This window comes from Lissotriton helveticus, chromosome 6 (genome assembly GCF_964261635.1).
Source record: "Lissotriton helveticus chromosome 6, aLisHel1.1, whole genome shotgun sequence".
NCBI classification, from domain to species: Eukaryota; Metazoa; Chordata; class Amphibia; order Caudata; family Salamandridae; genus Lissotriton; species Lissotriton helveticus.
In genome coordinates this window covers 877,248,749-877,264,581 of record NC_136067.1, presented here as the reverse complement: position 1 = coordinate 877,264,581, position 15,833 = coordinate 877,248,749, and the positions used below count along the sequence as shown (strand labels likewise).

The window sequence follows — 15,833 nt, the reverse complement described above, 5'->3', positions numbered from 1 at the left end:
AGGATTCAAACCCATTTAGGGCAGGATATTTGACTCCAAAACACCGATCGAGGGGGTAGAGCAGATATGTATGGTCAATAGTGTCAATGGTGGTAGTGTGGCCAGTAGCATTAGGAAGCATATGTCAGCACCATCAAGAATGTGGTGAACTTTGTCTAGGATTTTGAGTGAACACATTCTGATGCAAAAGCTAGCTCTTAACAGAGACTGACTTACTGTGAGCAGGTTAAATTAATGGATGTGATCACAGAGTTGAAAGGAAGCACATTATTCCAGCGCTTTGCCTAACCAAGAAAAGTTAGAAATCAAGTGGTAGTTAGATGGTAGGTCAGGATCAAGGTGCAGGGGTGATTTGACCCCATTTTAGTGAATCAGGCTAAACTCCTTGGCTAAGGGATGCATTTATAGGTGGTGCTGATAGGAGGAGGGGTGTTTGGATCAGGAGGATCTTGTTGTTAAAGTAATCCAGAAAGTTGTCAGGATTATTTGGCACTGACTCCTTTGGGGACTTTGACATGGGGAAAATATAGGCATGGACACATTGAAACAGAGTCCTGGAACGGTTTGGAGATTGTGAAAGCTCAGAATGCAGGCAATTAGACTTGGCATAGAGGGATTTATTTGTAGTCTTTGTTCAGAGTCTTGAGTTTAGTTAGGAGGATGGGGAACTTAAAAGTCCTCCTTTCTTTTTCAATCTTGAGAATAATGCGCCTCTTCGAATTAGGGTCATGAGCAAACCATGGTTGAGAAGGTCTTTGGAATTGCTGTTTTAATTTTCTTTCTTTCTTTTTTTTAGAATTCTTTTTATTTGCTTTTGTAACATTATGTTAAATAATACATAACTATTTCTCTCAACTTGGACCAATACATTGAAGCAAGCATAGAGCTTCTACAATCCAGCCCAATGCTCTCTCAAGCCAGGTACATTTAGTCTAGATGATCCCACCATGCATCCCATGTCTTGTGGTATATTCGTGAGTAGCCACAACCTGTATAGACTGATTTCTCAGCCGCTGAACATATAGCCATGTCCCAGGTCCATTCTTCAATCCTTGGGGGGACAGATGCGATCCATGGTTGCGCAATATCACGTTTTGCCACAATAAGTTCAGTGGCCACTAGGCAGTGGGTGTTCATGGAGTAATTTTTTTCTTCGATTCCCAAAATGCTATGTTTAGGGTTTGGTGTTAGTTTATAGCCCACACTAAAACTAAGAGTGTTGTATATTGTGGCCCAATAATTAATAATGAGGGGGCAATCCCATATCATATAAACAAAAAACCAGTGCACACAGCCTGACATCTCGGACAACAGTTATCTTTTTGCTCCCCATGTGACATAGCTTATTTGGGTTGTAGTACACGTGATGACAATTTTTTAATTGAATCAGTCTAAGCTTAGCTGATATGGTCAAGCCCTCATGCCACTTCTCATCTATCAATGGACCAAGGTCTTGTTGCCAGTTATCCAGTACATGTGTAGCGGGATCTGGTGTGTTTACCACAAGTGACCTATAAATACGGGAGATCCCCTTACCCTCCAAGGGTTCCATTGTCACCAGAGCTCGAGTGAGTTAAACTCAGGGACTTGTTTTAGGAGGCAATCATATTTTGTCAAGGCATGAAAAAGTTGTAAGTAGGAGACAAAATGAGTTTTATGTAGCGTAAATTCTTTGGAAAGTCAAATAGCTTGATATGATTGCCGGACCAGATGACACCTATTTTTGAGATGCCACTCAAGTCTCATGCTTTAGAACCCTCAATTTTTTACATATGGGGAAGCCAGAAGCCCCACCATAAAGCAGTTTCATTGGTAATGGCCTTATGCTATCTAATGCATTTAAGGGCATTGGGCCAGCAAATCAGGGGAGCCTGTGTTGGCTCCAGTATTCCATTGGGAACCAATAAGTCATATAGTATTGCTTCTAAACCCCAAGTCTGCAGGTAGCCTTCCTCTATTCGGGAGGTTGGATCATCCCGGTCTCCAAATAACCAATAATTGATTACTAACAGTTGTGACGCCCAGTAATTCAGGCAAATATATGGGATTTCCAACCCACCATCAAAGTAAGCATTTGGTGGGAGAGGCTTGGGGCTGAGCGCCAAATCAAAGAAATATTATGAGTAGTGCATTCATTTTGGTGAAGAGTGGGGGGGCAGGGTATAGTGTAACAGATGTTTTGGAGGGTATGCAATAATCACAACAAGGCCACCCTCTTAACTAGGGCCCCTTGATCCATAATCAATAGAGGGAGTTTATACCAGGCCTGCCATTTCCCTACACATGTTTATCAATAAAGGAACAATGTTGAGATTCCAGGATTGTTGCTGTTCTGTGGCAAAGAAGATTCCAAAATATTGAAAGGGCCCATCTGTCAGTGTAAGGGACCAATTCGTAGGGATGGGAGGGCGAGGGCCAGCTATGGGGAACTAGTGAGACTAGATACAATTCATTTGTAGGCCAGAGGTCTCTTTGTAAATGGGTAGTATGTCCAGCAGCCAGGAATAGATAGCTCAGACCTCTGCACATTGACTAAAAGGCCATTGAAGTAAGCAGTTCTTGGTCCTCTTAGGCAAGGTCCCATTGGATACCAGCAGTTAAGCAACTTGACAGATCCACTCTGCCAGGCGTCCGAACCCAAGCGAACAGAGGAGAGGGGTGAGAGGACACGCCTGTCTGGTGCCTCTTTCAATTGGGAATGGAGAGGACAGTACGCCACAGACTCAGGCCTGCGTCTAGGGTGGCAGTGGAGGCCTCGGATTAGTCGAAGGAGGAGGGTCTGATGTCCATCCTGTGTAAGATATGGTACATGAATGGCTATTACTGAGTCTATTAATGCTAGGGCTGTTTTCTCCTACATCCCATTGGCTCTGACCAAAATGTAATGTTATCTTAATATATTTTATAGAGCACCTGATTACCAAAGAGGCGTCTTGGCGCTATTGTCATTTGAACCTGAAAGCATGGCATCTTTTTATTCTGGGTACACATACCTGCCTGGCATTGCTAGACATCAGAGTATGCGAAGGGACACACCATTTAAAGACATCCTGGAGAAAGTGAAGACCAACTTGATGCAGTGCCTTACAAGCCCAGCATATAGTTTTAAATTTCATCCTTGCCCTAATGGGCAGCCAATGAAGATCTTTAATGGCTTTTAAGGCTGAGCAGAACGTGGGAAGATTCTTCAATACTCTTTTCTGAAGCATTTTGAAGGGTTTGCAGTTTGTTGAGAAGGTGTGACTGGGAGCCCACATAGAGAACATTACAATAATCTATTTTAGATATAACAAGAGCTAGGATAACTGTTTTCCTGAGCTCGATGGGAAGGAAAGGCAGGATTTTCTTTAACATTTTTAACATGAGTAATCAGGATGAGGTCACCTGCTTAGAGTAGTCAATGAAGGTGAGATTTGAGTAAAAAATGACCCCCACATTTCTAGCTTTCTGAACCGGAAGTGGAAGGGACCAAAAGCTGGGTTGCCACCAAGAGCAATTCCAGAATAAGGGATCCTTGTTGAATAGCACTCCCTCTGTCTTTTCTGAGTTTAATTTAAAAAAAAAGAATTCTGCATCCAGTTTGCAATCCTCGTCATACACATTCTGAAATATTTGGCCATTTTATAGGGTTCAGTAGACAAAAGTCCAAAAAACACTGAGAACCCACAGGATCAAACTAATTCAATTAAAGGGGTGATAGGCATTAAATTAGGTCAGAATTAGTGAAGATCCCTGAGGGACCCAACATGGAAACGTAAATGGATTGGAGGTAAAAACGTCCAAGGCCATGATTGCTTTCTGCTGGACAGAAAAGGATTTATTAATTTGCGTGCAGAACCTTTATTTTTTGGGGGGGAGAGTTTTATATAGCGCAACCTAGACCCAAAGGTATCAGAGCGCTTTACATGAGCACCAGTTCCTTACAGAGGGACACATTTTTTTTGTTAGGCACGGGGAGATTAAATGATTTGCCCAGAATGTCAGGATGCTGAGTGACCCTGCCGAGACTCATACCTGATTCCCCAGTTTGAGGTCAACCACCCTAGCCATTACGCCACATCCTTCCCCAAATTACTATCTTTTAATGCCTATCCTTTCTAAGCAGTTTACCAGAGAGAGGTGGTCAACCGTATTGAATGCGGCCGAAGGTTCCAAAAGATTAGCTGCAGCTGACGAATGCAGCCTAGTCCCGCATTTTGGCATGAAGCCATTCTGATCAACTCTGACAAGGGCATGGATTACTTGCAGTAGTTGCATGACTAAGATTTTTGCCTCTGTGTTGATCAGGGTAATCATCTGATATGAAGCGAAGTTAGTAGAGTTCTTTTCCAGGTTATGAACTACAACAATTGTGTGTCAATTGTTCTTTCTCTGTTGTCTCATCGAAGAGAGTAAGGAGGTGCGGGTCCAACAAAGAGGAGTACCGTTTGAAGAACTTGGCAGGGGAACACATTTGGGCCCAGCATCTTGCCAGAGTTCAAACAGACAATGGCTTTCTGTATTTCATCAAGCTGCACAGGAGCCTGTAATTCTCCCTTCAGAACAGTGTCCAGTGGGTGCACTGGGAGATCCTTGGCTTTGGGGACAGTTCTTTCTTGATGTGGTCTGCATAGGGTGATTTTTTTTTTTCAAATATATTTTTATTGCAGAGTTAGAAACCACAGGATACAATCAATCAACCAGTGCACTCGTGATACCCCTCCTTCCAATAATAAATCCAAACTGAACACAGCCATTCAGCCCGCATCCCGGGGGCCGGGCGGCATGTCGTTACATTCAATAGGAGAAAATCACGGTGCATGTCCCACGGGGACCACGGTCGAAAAGTCGTTGTACGTATCTGCTTTTACCCCCCCACCCACAACAAAACCTCCGTCAGCCATCCCAGAAATAAATCAGTGACACCTCACACGTCGGGGCCTCCCCCAGGCGCCACCGCCCTATCTCGCCTGGCCGCTCCCCTCAGCCCTTCCATACTCCACATTGTGCACACCTCCCTAATAGAGCTAAGGCACCCAGGTGGGCCACCCTCTAATGGCTTCCGTCCCACCCCAAATTCCCATGAACCAGTCCCCCCCAAGGCCCCCCCCCCCCTGGCAACTGCTAGGAGTACATCTCGTCCTGTCGAGTTAGATGGATCCACCACAGCGCGGAATATAGCACTTCTGTGTTCGCCCCGCGGTGTCCACCGGCTCAATTCTCCCCATCCTCGTCATCTACCAAAGAATCACGCAAAGCCTGCACCACTAGCTCCCATGCACGCGCTGCTTCCAAAACCTTCTCATTCCCCAACTTAACAGCCTGCTTCATCCGGAGCACACTCTCGCAGGCAGACCACCGCAGCAATTCATTCTTCCATCTACGCAGCGAGGGCCCCCCCCTGGACTTCCAATGCCACGATATCTCCCTCTGCGCCAATATCAGACCCAGAGCAATGAATTTGCTCGTCACCTTGGTGTGTTTAGTGTGCGGGAACCAGAGCAACAGGCACGCCGCCATATCGAAGTCCACCTCCCTGTTTGACACTTCATTCAGGAGTTCCCCTACCTCCGTCCAATAGGTCCCCAATTGCGGGCACCTCCAAAACAAATGATCCATGTCCGCACCCAGAGACGAACACCGTGGGCATCGGGCATCCGGCACCCGGAAGTGCCGCTGTATTTTCTCTGGGGTTAAATAGGCCCTATGAAGCACATAGAAATGCACTTGCTGAAAGCGCGCATTTCTCGTGCCCTTCCACGTACGCCTCAGGATGTGTCCCCATGCCGTATCCGGTATGGGCCGGCCCACACTCTCTTCCCATTTAGCCTTGAGCCCTTGGAGTGGTTCCAGTCCCTCATTCAGCATCCTATTATGGAGGCACGTCACAGCTTTGATCGTGCCTGCTGCCATCACCACATATTGGCACGCCATAGTCGTCGTCGGTTCTGCGAGCCCCCCTTGCCAGTGCTTCTGTATGGCAGCCACCACTGCCGCGTGCAGGAGGAACCCCCCGTCGGGCAGCCCGAACTGGTCCCGGAGCGCCTCGAACGGTGCCAACGCCCCATCTATGTACAGATCACCTACCACCTGTAGTCCCATCTCCTCCCAAGCCAGCAACGGGGACCAATCTCCCCCGTGCGGCAAGGCCGTCAGCATGCCGATCGGAATCTCCGGCGCATAAGGCCGCGAAGCCCTCGCTCTCCGAAGGCTCCTCTGCCAACACAAGCGGAGCGTCCTTTCCTCCATGGTGAGGGCCCGCAACTCAAGCCTCTGCTGCATGACAATATAGGATAGTACATGGCGTCGTATCCCCCGGTCCCGGTCCTCCTCTGGGCCCCTGAACACCCGAGCCACGTTCTGTGTAAGAACCTGCAGCTGTGCCGCTAGATAATACAGCTCAAAGTCAGGCACAGCCATGCCCCCTTCTACCTTAGGGCGGAGAAGCGTGTTCAGGGCCACTCTACGGCGGCCATGCCCCCATAGGAAGCCAATAATCATCGATCTCAGGTCTCTGAAGACCCCTTGGGGAATCCAGATAGGCAGCGTTCGGAAATAATAGAGGAAGCGGGGGAGTGCCACCATCTTCAAAAGTGCAATTCTGCCCAGAACCGTCAGCGGGAGGGTCGACCAAAAAGACAAGCTGCCCCTCAATGCCCGGACACAGCGACCAATGTTGCCCTCCAATAGGTCCGCGGTTGCGTGGTGATGCGAACACCCAGATAGGTGAAACAAGATGGCTCCCACACCACGTCCAAGTTGCCACCAGGATCGGGCGAACCCGCTCGCAGCGGGAACACACAAGTCTTCGCCCAATTGACCTTAAGGCCCGACAGCCGGCCGAACTCCGACAACAGCCCCATTGCCCCGGCCAACGCCCGCGAGGTGTCAGCTAGGTACAGGAGCAAGTCATCCGCATACAGCGATATATAATGCCACTGTCCGCCTCTGGCTATCCCCATATACCTGACACCCGACCTCGCATGGACCGCTAAAGGTTCCATCGCCAGAGCAAACAACAGGGGAGACAGAGAACATCCTTGCCGCGTGCCCCTGCCCACCGGGTACGCCGCAGACACCAGGCTGCCCAAACGCACTCTCGCCGTCGCCGAAGCATATAAGACCCTCGTCCACCTGCGGAACCCCTCGCCCATACCAAACCTCTCTAAAACTCCGTCCAGGAACGGCCATTCCAAACTATCAAAGGCTTTCTCGATGTCCACAGATAGGACCGCCGGGGCTCCCTCCTCGTCCAAGATGGCGTCCATTATCCCCACCAGTCGGCGAACGTTCAGCGCCGTGCTCCTCGTGGGTATGAACCCGGCCTGGTCCCTATGTACCAGGCCCGTCATATACGGGGCCAGCCTGGTGGCCAAAATTCGGCTCAGAATCTTATAATCCACCGTCAACATGGATAGCGGGCGGTAAGACCGCACATCCGCGGCATCCCGGCCAGGCTTCAGGAGCGGCACAATCAAGGCCTCCCGCATGGATCCGGGCAGTGCCCCAGCCTCGAAAGCCTCAGCGTACACCGCCAGCAGCCTAGGCGCCAAACTATCTGCATACTGCTGATAAAATTCAATCGGTAGTCCGTCCACCCCGGGCGTTTTGTTGCGGGCCATATGCTTTATGGCCGCCCGTATTTCCGTGAGCGTTACCGGGCTGCCCAGTTCCTTCGCGTCCTCCTCATCGAGGACCGGAAGCTGCCTCTCCCCCAGGTATCCCTCAATATCCTGGACCCCCACTCCCAGCTGACTCAGGTACAGTTCCTCATAATACCCCCTAAAACATTCCAATACCGCTGCCTGGGTGTACACCATCTCCCCCTGCGCAGTACGAATGCCGAGGATCGGGGAGCCCCTAAGTTCCGGGTTGGCCAGTCTGGCCAAGAGGGTACCCACCTTGTCCCTTTCCGCATGCGCCCTGATGATATACTGCTTGTAGTCATAGCACCTTAAACGTTCCGTCTCGGTGGCGACCACTTCTTTCGCTTCTAATAGCTGGGCCTGTAAGTCCGGCCTAGCCGGCCTACGGCGCTCCAAGTCCCTCAACTTATCTTCCGCTTTCATGAGGTCATCCAACACAGCCGTGCGAGCATTCGAAAACCTACCCAAACACACCCCTCTCACCACCACTTTCATTGCATCCCATTCAATGGACCTACTCGTGGCCGTACCCGCATTCATTCCGAAATAGCTATCAATGCCTTGCCGAACCGCGTCGTTGAAGACAGGATCCTCAAGGGTCTCCGGCCGAAGCCGCCACGTTGGTATTACTGAGCGCTCTCTCTGCCACTGAATGTGCACCAATAGGGGGTTATGATCTGAGATAGTCCTAGCCAAGTACTCCGCATGGGAGATCAACGGAGCTAGGGGTCCACCGCAGAGCACCGAATCAATCCTGACATGCAGGTCATGAAGTGCAGAATAAAAGGAGTAATCCCTGGTCTCCCTGTGTCGCTCCCTCCAGACATCCAGCAACCCCCATCTATCCTGCCAGTCCTTCCTGTGCGTGGCCAACCTGCGCACCGGGGAGTCCACCAGAGGGGGATGGGACCTATCCAGAGCCACATCTGTAATCGAGTTAAAGTCCCCCCCTAGCACTATTGGGCCCGCCAGGAAGGAGGCCAAAGCCCCCGAGAGGCTATCAAAATATCGAGCTTGATCAGTGTTTGGCGCATACACACAGCAGAAAACCACATCCCGTCCATATAACCTCCCCTCCACTGCCACAAACCGACCCTCCGGATCCACGACTTGATTCAGCAATTGAAAGGGTATCCCCGCCCTCACCCAGATCAGCACCCCCCTGGCATACGCTGAGTAAGTGGTGCCAAACACCTGGCCCCTCCATCTTTTCTGCAAGGCAGTACACTCTTTCTTAGTGAGATGAGTCTCCTGGAGCATGGCAATCTGAACCCCCCTGCGCACTAGATATGCATGGACCTTATGACGTTTCACCATAGTTCGTAGCCCCCGGACATTCCACGTCAGGCATTTCAGATTAGGTAATGTCCCCATTCCAACTTCGTACAGTCCGAATCAAATAACGAATGTTCATAGCCCCCCCAATGCAGTTGCCCCCCCCCGAACATACCCAAAACAGAAAAACTTCCCAAACCCCGCTCCCCAGGACAGAGCACACGAACCCAATGTCCGCCCCCATCCAAACCTTGAACCAACTTCTCGCACTCTAACCCTGTGGTCTCCACCACAGTCGGCCTTAAGGGCCCGAGGGGGGTGAATCACCGCCGACCCCAGCAAGCGGAGCCCACGCCCCGCGCCTCCATCCCTCCCGAAGCACAGAGCCCCCCCTTCCGGCATCCCGTCCCCAATCACCAGGATACCACCCTACCATGAAGTCCCAGTCTAGCCCAATCCAATCTCAGCCGCAAAAGATACCATCCGAAGTCTGTGGGGTCACCTCCGGCCCCTTCGAACTGTCCGCTTCTGAGAGTTCCTCATCCGTCTTGCTGCCTTCCCCTCCCGAGTTAGTTTCTGCTCGTTCACTGTTCTGTTGCGACCCTGTAATGGCCGCCGTCGCTGCGAGTGCATCCCTCTTTTCCGCCGCCATTAGAGCCTCCCGCCTCTCCCGTTGGCGCCTGTTGCGAGATCTGATGCGTTGCGATTGCCTCACCCGGGGCTGCTTGGGCTCATCTCGTCTACTTTTATGTGATCTGTCCGTCCCCGCCCTATACAACTCCAGCCAGTGCCAAACCTCGTCCGGAGTCTGGAAAAAGTGCGTAGACCCATCCATCATGATCCGCAACTTAGCTGGGTAGAGCAAGGAGTACTGAATGCCTTCCTCCCTGAGTTCCTTCTTCACTGCCAGGAACGATGCCCGGTTTTTCTGGACCGCTTGGGTGTAGTCCGGGAAGATCGTAACCCTACTGTTCTCCACCTCATAGGGGCCCGACATCCTGGCCCGCTGAATGAGGAGATCCCGGTCCTTGTAGTGGAGGAGCCTCACCACCATCGGGCGGGGGGGGGCGGCCAAGCCCCGGCGGGCGAGCGGGTACCCGGTGGGCCCGCTCCAGCGTAAAGAAAGGAGTGAGCCCCTCCGGCGCCACCACAGTGCGGAACCAGGTCTCCATATAGGCCACCGCATCCTCCCCCTCAATCCGTTCCGGAAGGCCTACGACCCGCACGTTGTTCCGTCTATTGCGGCCTTCTGCATCCTCCGCTCTCCGCTCCAACGAGTCCAGCCGGGCCAACATGTCAGTGATCTTATGCTCCGCGGCCACTACCGATGGTTTCAGGTCCAGCAACAGTTGGTCATGGTCCTTAACTCTGTCCGCCAGCTTCGCATGATCTGCGCGTAGCAGCCCCAGGCCCGTGGCCACTTGGGCGATGTCCTGGTGCAATGCGTCCTTAGTCGAGGCGATCGCATCAAGTATGGCATCGAGTCGCCGGTGCAGCCGTTGTTCTCGGTCAAGCTCCGGGGAGGGACTCTCGCCCCGCTGAGTTGATGTCGCCGAGTCCCCCTCAGTGCGGCTCTCGGCCATCGGCCCTCCAGTCGCCGCCATTCCAGGGTGCTGCGTCACAGGTCCAGGAGCCCGTTTGTCGTCAGCGCCCGTAGGCAGGGCCGTTCGCCGTGCACCGGGCAGTGCAATGTCGCCACCGACACTCACAGGCACAAGAGTCACACCTGCGAAGCACACTTCACTCCGCCGCCCCCCTCGGGAGCCTGAGGGGGATAGGATGAGTCTCAGGGCGGTGGCCAGCTAGGGTCCCCAAGCTCCGGACATGGCAAGGCAGCGTTCCTTGGCCGCAAGGCACAGCCCCGCTGACCCTAGCGCCTCGGTCAGCGGATTACAGGATCTCTCGCCAGGATCTTCCGCCAGCCGGCGACAACTCGGTTCAGGGCTGAAGTTCGGGGCCGTCCGCCCACCTCGCCGCCATTTTCTTCGCACCCTCGGCAACACCTCAACCGCTACTTCGACTCGGTCTCCTCGGGGGCGGCAGTCCCCCAGCAGTCCACCAAGTGTGCCCAGCTGTCCTCTCACACTTCAGAGGGCAGGAGCGTCGTCTCCGGGTCGCCTAGGGTTCCGAAAACAGGAGAATTAGCGGGATTCTGCGCGGAGCTGCGAGCTCACGCCGCCATCCCGATCGGCGTCCAAGCCACGCCCCGTCTGCATAGGGTGATGACAAGTATTCTGCCAAAGCCTCAGAGTTTGAAGCATTCTTGGAGACCAGCTCACTATCACATTGGATTGTATTTTTATAGTAGACAAGTACAGTGGATCACTCAACTTGCACTTTAAGATTTGATATACTTTTTACATACATGTTGGCACCACTTTAATTTCATTTTAACAGAAGATGGTAACCTTGTGATAGATCCATGGCACTATTGTCATTGAACTTATCTTTTACAAATGTTTTTTAAGTTTAAATCTGCAATGGTTTATTGCTTCACACTTTATGATCTGAAAGGAACTTTACATACGACGGCATTCTTATGCAATCTTAATTTACAACTGTCAATTCTATCATATCAATCATTGGATGGTACCATTGCTATTGAATTTGCTTTAAACATATTTATGTTGCAATGGTTTTAATTAACAGAAGAATACCAATAAACTTGAAACTTGAGCTCACCATCACTATGACGTATATGTGGAATCACTCTAAATGCAAGTTCCTGTGTTGCAAGACAGTATAAAAGATGGCCCGCTTTGTCACCTCATTTATAGATGCGGTGTTGGATCGTCAGCCAGTTGTGTTTGGCTGTGTTCAATCTAAGTTGTCTCGACTCCTCCACCGCTGCAGTTAACCGTCTCAGTGCACCATCCTTACTGCCATTAATAGAGATAGTGTTTTCTGCAATTTCTGCTTCAAGTACCATCTTTTTTTGTGCTGATAATATAAGGTTTAATTTAGACACGGGCTACCGCTTTAAAGGCCTCCTGTGAGGTGGCAGCAGAGTCTACTGAGGCAACATTGATCTCAAAATACGTGGAAACTTCATCCCGGAGGCTTTCAACAAAGCGCTCATTTTTTAGCAACCAGGCACTGCAAATGCGACACAATTTGCAGTCGCAAATTGGTGGGTCATACATCTGGTCCCAGGTCCTCAGAACACTTGCACAGCTGAGATGCATACTTTGCCTCCACATAAACACGATTTTGATCATTTAACGGGCGTACGTGAACCTTACGTTCAGAGGTCCACTATAGACACGATGCATGTCAACTGATCCCGCCTTATTGGATGATGTTTAATCTCTATATAAATAGATTCTTCTCACCAATTTCTTTACTTCTGTTGATACTTTGGCAAAAAAAGTGGGTTCTTATCTAATGCCCACAATTACTATACCGAACTGTATACAAATTAACCGTGCATCACACACCTGTATGACACCTGGTTAAACTGCTTGCGACAAAAGTTATATTCTTTGGTCCATTTTAACTTGATAACCGTTGCTGACCATAGATGAAACCCTGTGTCCTTATCAGCTTCATTGGCGATACGCTGGTCGGTACTCAATATCTACGAACACGTAATGATAGACACTGAATTTGAAGGAGGCAAACTAGCAAATGACGAAGTACCAATTCGTAAAGACTCTCTAGTTTGTCATATTTACAATGTCTGGGATCTTTATTCCATCAAGAGAATGAACAATGGTTATTATGTACCATTGATGTAGTATCCCTTTACACCTCAATAGTACACACATCTGACCAGCGTGTTCATCTGCCTTTTCTAGAAGTCCAGTTCCGTGGTTCTCTGAGAATTTGCCTCAAGAGAAATCGGTATGTAAACACCTTGAGCATAGATGATGTCTTACCAAATCCCCCAAGGATAAAGGAGAATATTGCTCCAGGCTTAGAGTCTACCATAATATGATTAGAGCAGTGCGGAAAGCATACGTGGCCTTTACAATTGTTAATGCTGAAAACTCCTCGAAAGAGCTATACAAAGAACTGAATAGCTTTATGAATCCCAGGGCAAGCGCTTCTACTACTGTGGCCTCACAAGAGCTGTGCAATGAGTCACCTGACTCATCTGAGAATGAGTTTGATCTTACTCTTCTACACCCCTCGGTTATGAGTAGCCTGTGTGACTTCGAACTTTGCTCAGAAGACCAGGTGTTGAATCTGCTTCTCCACGCCAAGTCCAGTTTTCAACAGGACCTCTGGCTAGTCTAGCAGTATGCCTGGCTCCCATGGTCACAGATTAATTCAACCTCTCGCTGACTACTGCTAAAGTACCCAGGGACTGAAAGAGTGCATCAGCATCTCCACTGCTGAAAAAATCTACTGCTGATCCAACAGTTCTTTCCCACTATAGACCAATTTCACTATTACATTTACTTGTGAAAGTTTTAGAAAGGTTTATTAATAAACAACTTTCAGCCTTACTTAAAGCTAACAGCATCTTGGATATCTCGCAATTGGGTGTTAGAGAGCTACCAAGTACTGAGACACCGCTACTGGCTGTGTCAGATAATATCAGGCTCTCCCTTGATGTTGGAACTCTGATCATGTTGGTATTGTTGGATTTATCAGCAGAATTTGACATGGTCTATCATTCTATTCTTATTCACTGGCTTCAAGAGGCAGGGCTATATGACAGGGCGTTACTTTGGCTCATGGACTTCCTTGCCCACCGAACATAACAAGTCTGCTTGGATGATTCTTTCAAGTCTTGACAGATGTATATGGATAAGGGAGTCCCCAGAGATCGTGCCTGAGCCCTACTTTGTTTAACATAGATGTGGCGCCATTAGCCCAAATCGTTAGAGCCTGCGGTGTGGAGATCGTGTTATATGCAGATGGCATGAAACTACTGTTCTCCTTTGGTCCTGATCCTGACAAAGTGAAGAGAAAATTAATAAACTGCACGATGGAAGTCGCTGTATGGATGAGTAACAACTGTCTCCAATTAAAAAGCGACAAGACAGAGATCATGCTTTTTGGTAAAGGCACCGAGATATGGTCAACTGATTGGTGGCCCGTACAACTTGACTCGGCTCCTACACCTAAGCAAGTAGTACAAAATCTGGCATGAGGCTGGATCAATCTCTCTCCATGAAAGATCAAGTCAGATCCACCTGCGGCATATGTTTTGCTACCTTGAGGCTTTTAAAGGCTTTCAGACACCGCCAGGATGACTCCCGTCCAGGATCTTATAACCAGAGGCCTGGATTATGGGAACACCCTGCTGATCTCAGTAAATGATACTCTGCTGTCGAAAGGGAAGGTGGTCCAGAATACTGCTGCACGGCTAATCTGTAACCTTCCTTCTCACTTAGCTTCTTCTCCGATACTTAGAAAGCTTCATTGGTTGCCTACTAGGAAGCGTGTTTGACACACAAAGCTCTTTTAGGTTGCGGCCAGCTTATCTGTCGTCGCGGCTAAATCCTTACCCTTCTTCAAGATGTCTGAGATCATCGGACAAGGTGCTTTTGGTGATTACTCGCATCAGCACCTCAAGATGCGGGGCAGTTCTTCTCCTACACTGCCCCCTATCACTGGAACAAACTTCCTCTTAGCCTTCACTCTTGCCCAGACCGTACTTTCTTCAAGAAGGGGCTTAACACTTGTCTGTTTTAGATTTTCTATTTTTCTCTTCTTGTGCAGTGCAGCACCCAGATGCTCCTTTGGGAGAGAATCGCGCACAATATTAAATGATCAAATAATTAAATACATTTGTAGAGCGCACAGCTACTTCCGAGGAGGTGTCCAGGCGCTAGCAGAAAGGATCAGCCAGAGAAAGACAGAAGAAGCGAGGCTACTGGATACACGGTACAGGAATCAAACAGTAGGGATCATTCAACTAAAGTGAAACTAAATTGTTGTCTTCACCTGCCATGTAATGTCTAAAAACCAATGCTCAATGCCAAACATTCCGGCTAAGCAATTGTGACCCACTATTAGGAGGGAAAAGAAACTTGAATTATTTTCTCTGAGAGGCTTTTCTACTAAAATGAATCTTCTTTTTTAATCTCATTCATGGTCCTTTTGAACTGCTTAGATATCGGAACATTGCACATCTGGAGAGCCAATCTCCAAAATGACCATGAGAAACCAGAGAAAGGTCAGGCTCAGTTCAAGACGGTACACCCCTACACAGAAAATAACCCAAACGGCTGGGTTTCTGTAATGTACTTCTAAGCATGTTTGTTCCACTTTATAATGCTACTTTCTCTACCAAAGTTGATATTTAGACTGGAAAAAAGTGCTAAGTCTGAGAGGTTGCCAAAAAAGAGCCATTCATACCAACTATTCAATCTCTACCGTCCTCATGATTCGGAATACTCAATTTAGTGGACTTTCTAAGGGTTGGATAAACTACTTTCAAATTGAGTGTTCTTGCACTATTTAAAAGGTTTCAAGTTCTAAAAGAAAAGTTGTGAGTGGTTTAAATCCTAACCCATAATCTATGCTGGTAGTAGCTATCGAAAACTGTATCTAGTTGTCACTCAGTGAATAATCCTTATGGCAGTCAAACAATCACAACGTGTTCCCATGAAAGGTTTAGTAAACTATTTCACAAAAATAGTGATCTCTGCATAAACATAGCTGAAATGTCACTTGTTTTGAAAATGAACTGTAGGGTTTACTTTTACCTGGTCTAGAAGATCTTCCACCTTCTTTTGCCATCCATCTCGTGCTGCAATCATCTCCCGTTCCTTTAGATGCATGATTTGATTAATGGCATTTTTTTTATCCTCCCCGTGTTGAAGCTTCAACTCTTCACGCAGCCTGTTACACTCTTGTCTAAATGAAATTATCATTATGAAAGAAATTATTAGATGACATTCCCATATAAACAGTGGGTTTACACCTATTTATCATACTTCATACATGTGTTCATAGTTGAGAATATATTGGTGTCCA

At 48.8% G+C, this 15,833-nt stretch overlaps 1 protein-coding gene across 5 annotated transcripts in view; it reads right to left on the bottom strand.

The window, feature by feature from the left end:
* Positions 1 to 15,833, bottom strand: part of FAM184A (family with sequence similarity 184 member A) — a 572,845-nt gene that overhangs the window by 153,489 nt on the left and 403,523 nt on the right. For all 5 annotated transcript variants that reach the window (XM_078648472.1, XM_078648471.1, XM_078648473.1 and 2 more), the window contains exon 9: positions 15,563 to 15,713. In XM_078648472.1, coding sequence (XP_078504598.1) covers positions 15,563 to 15,713 — 151 coding nt within the window. The remainder of the gene's footprint in view (positions 1 to 15,562; positions 15,714 to 15,833) is intronic.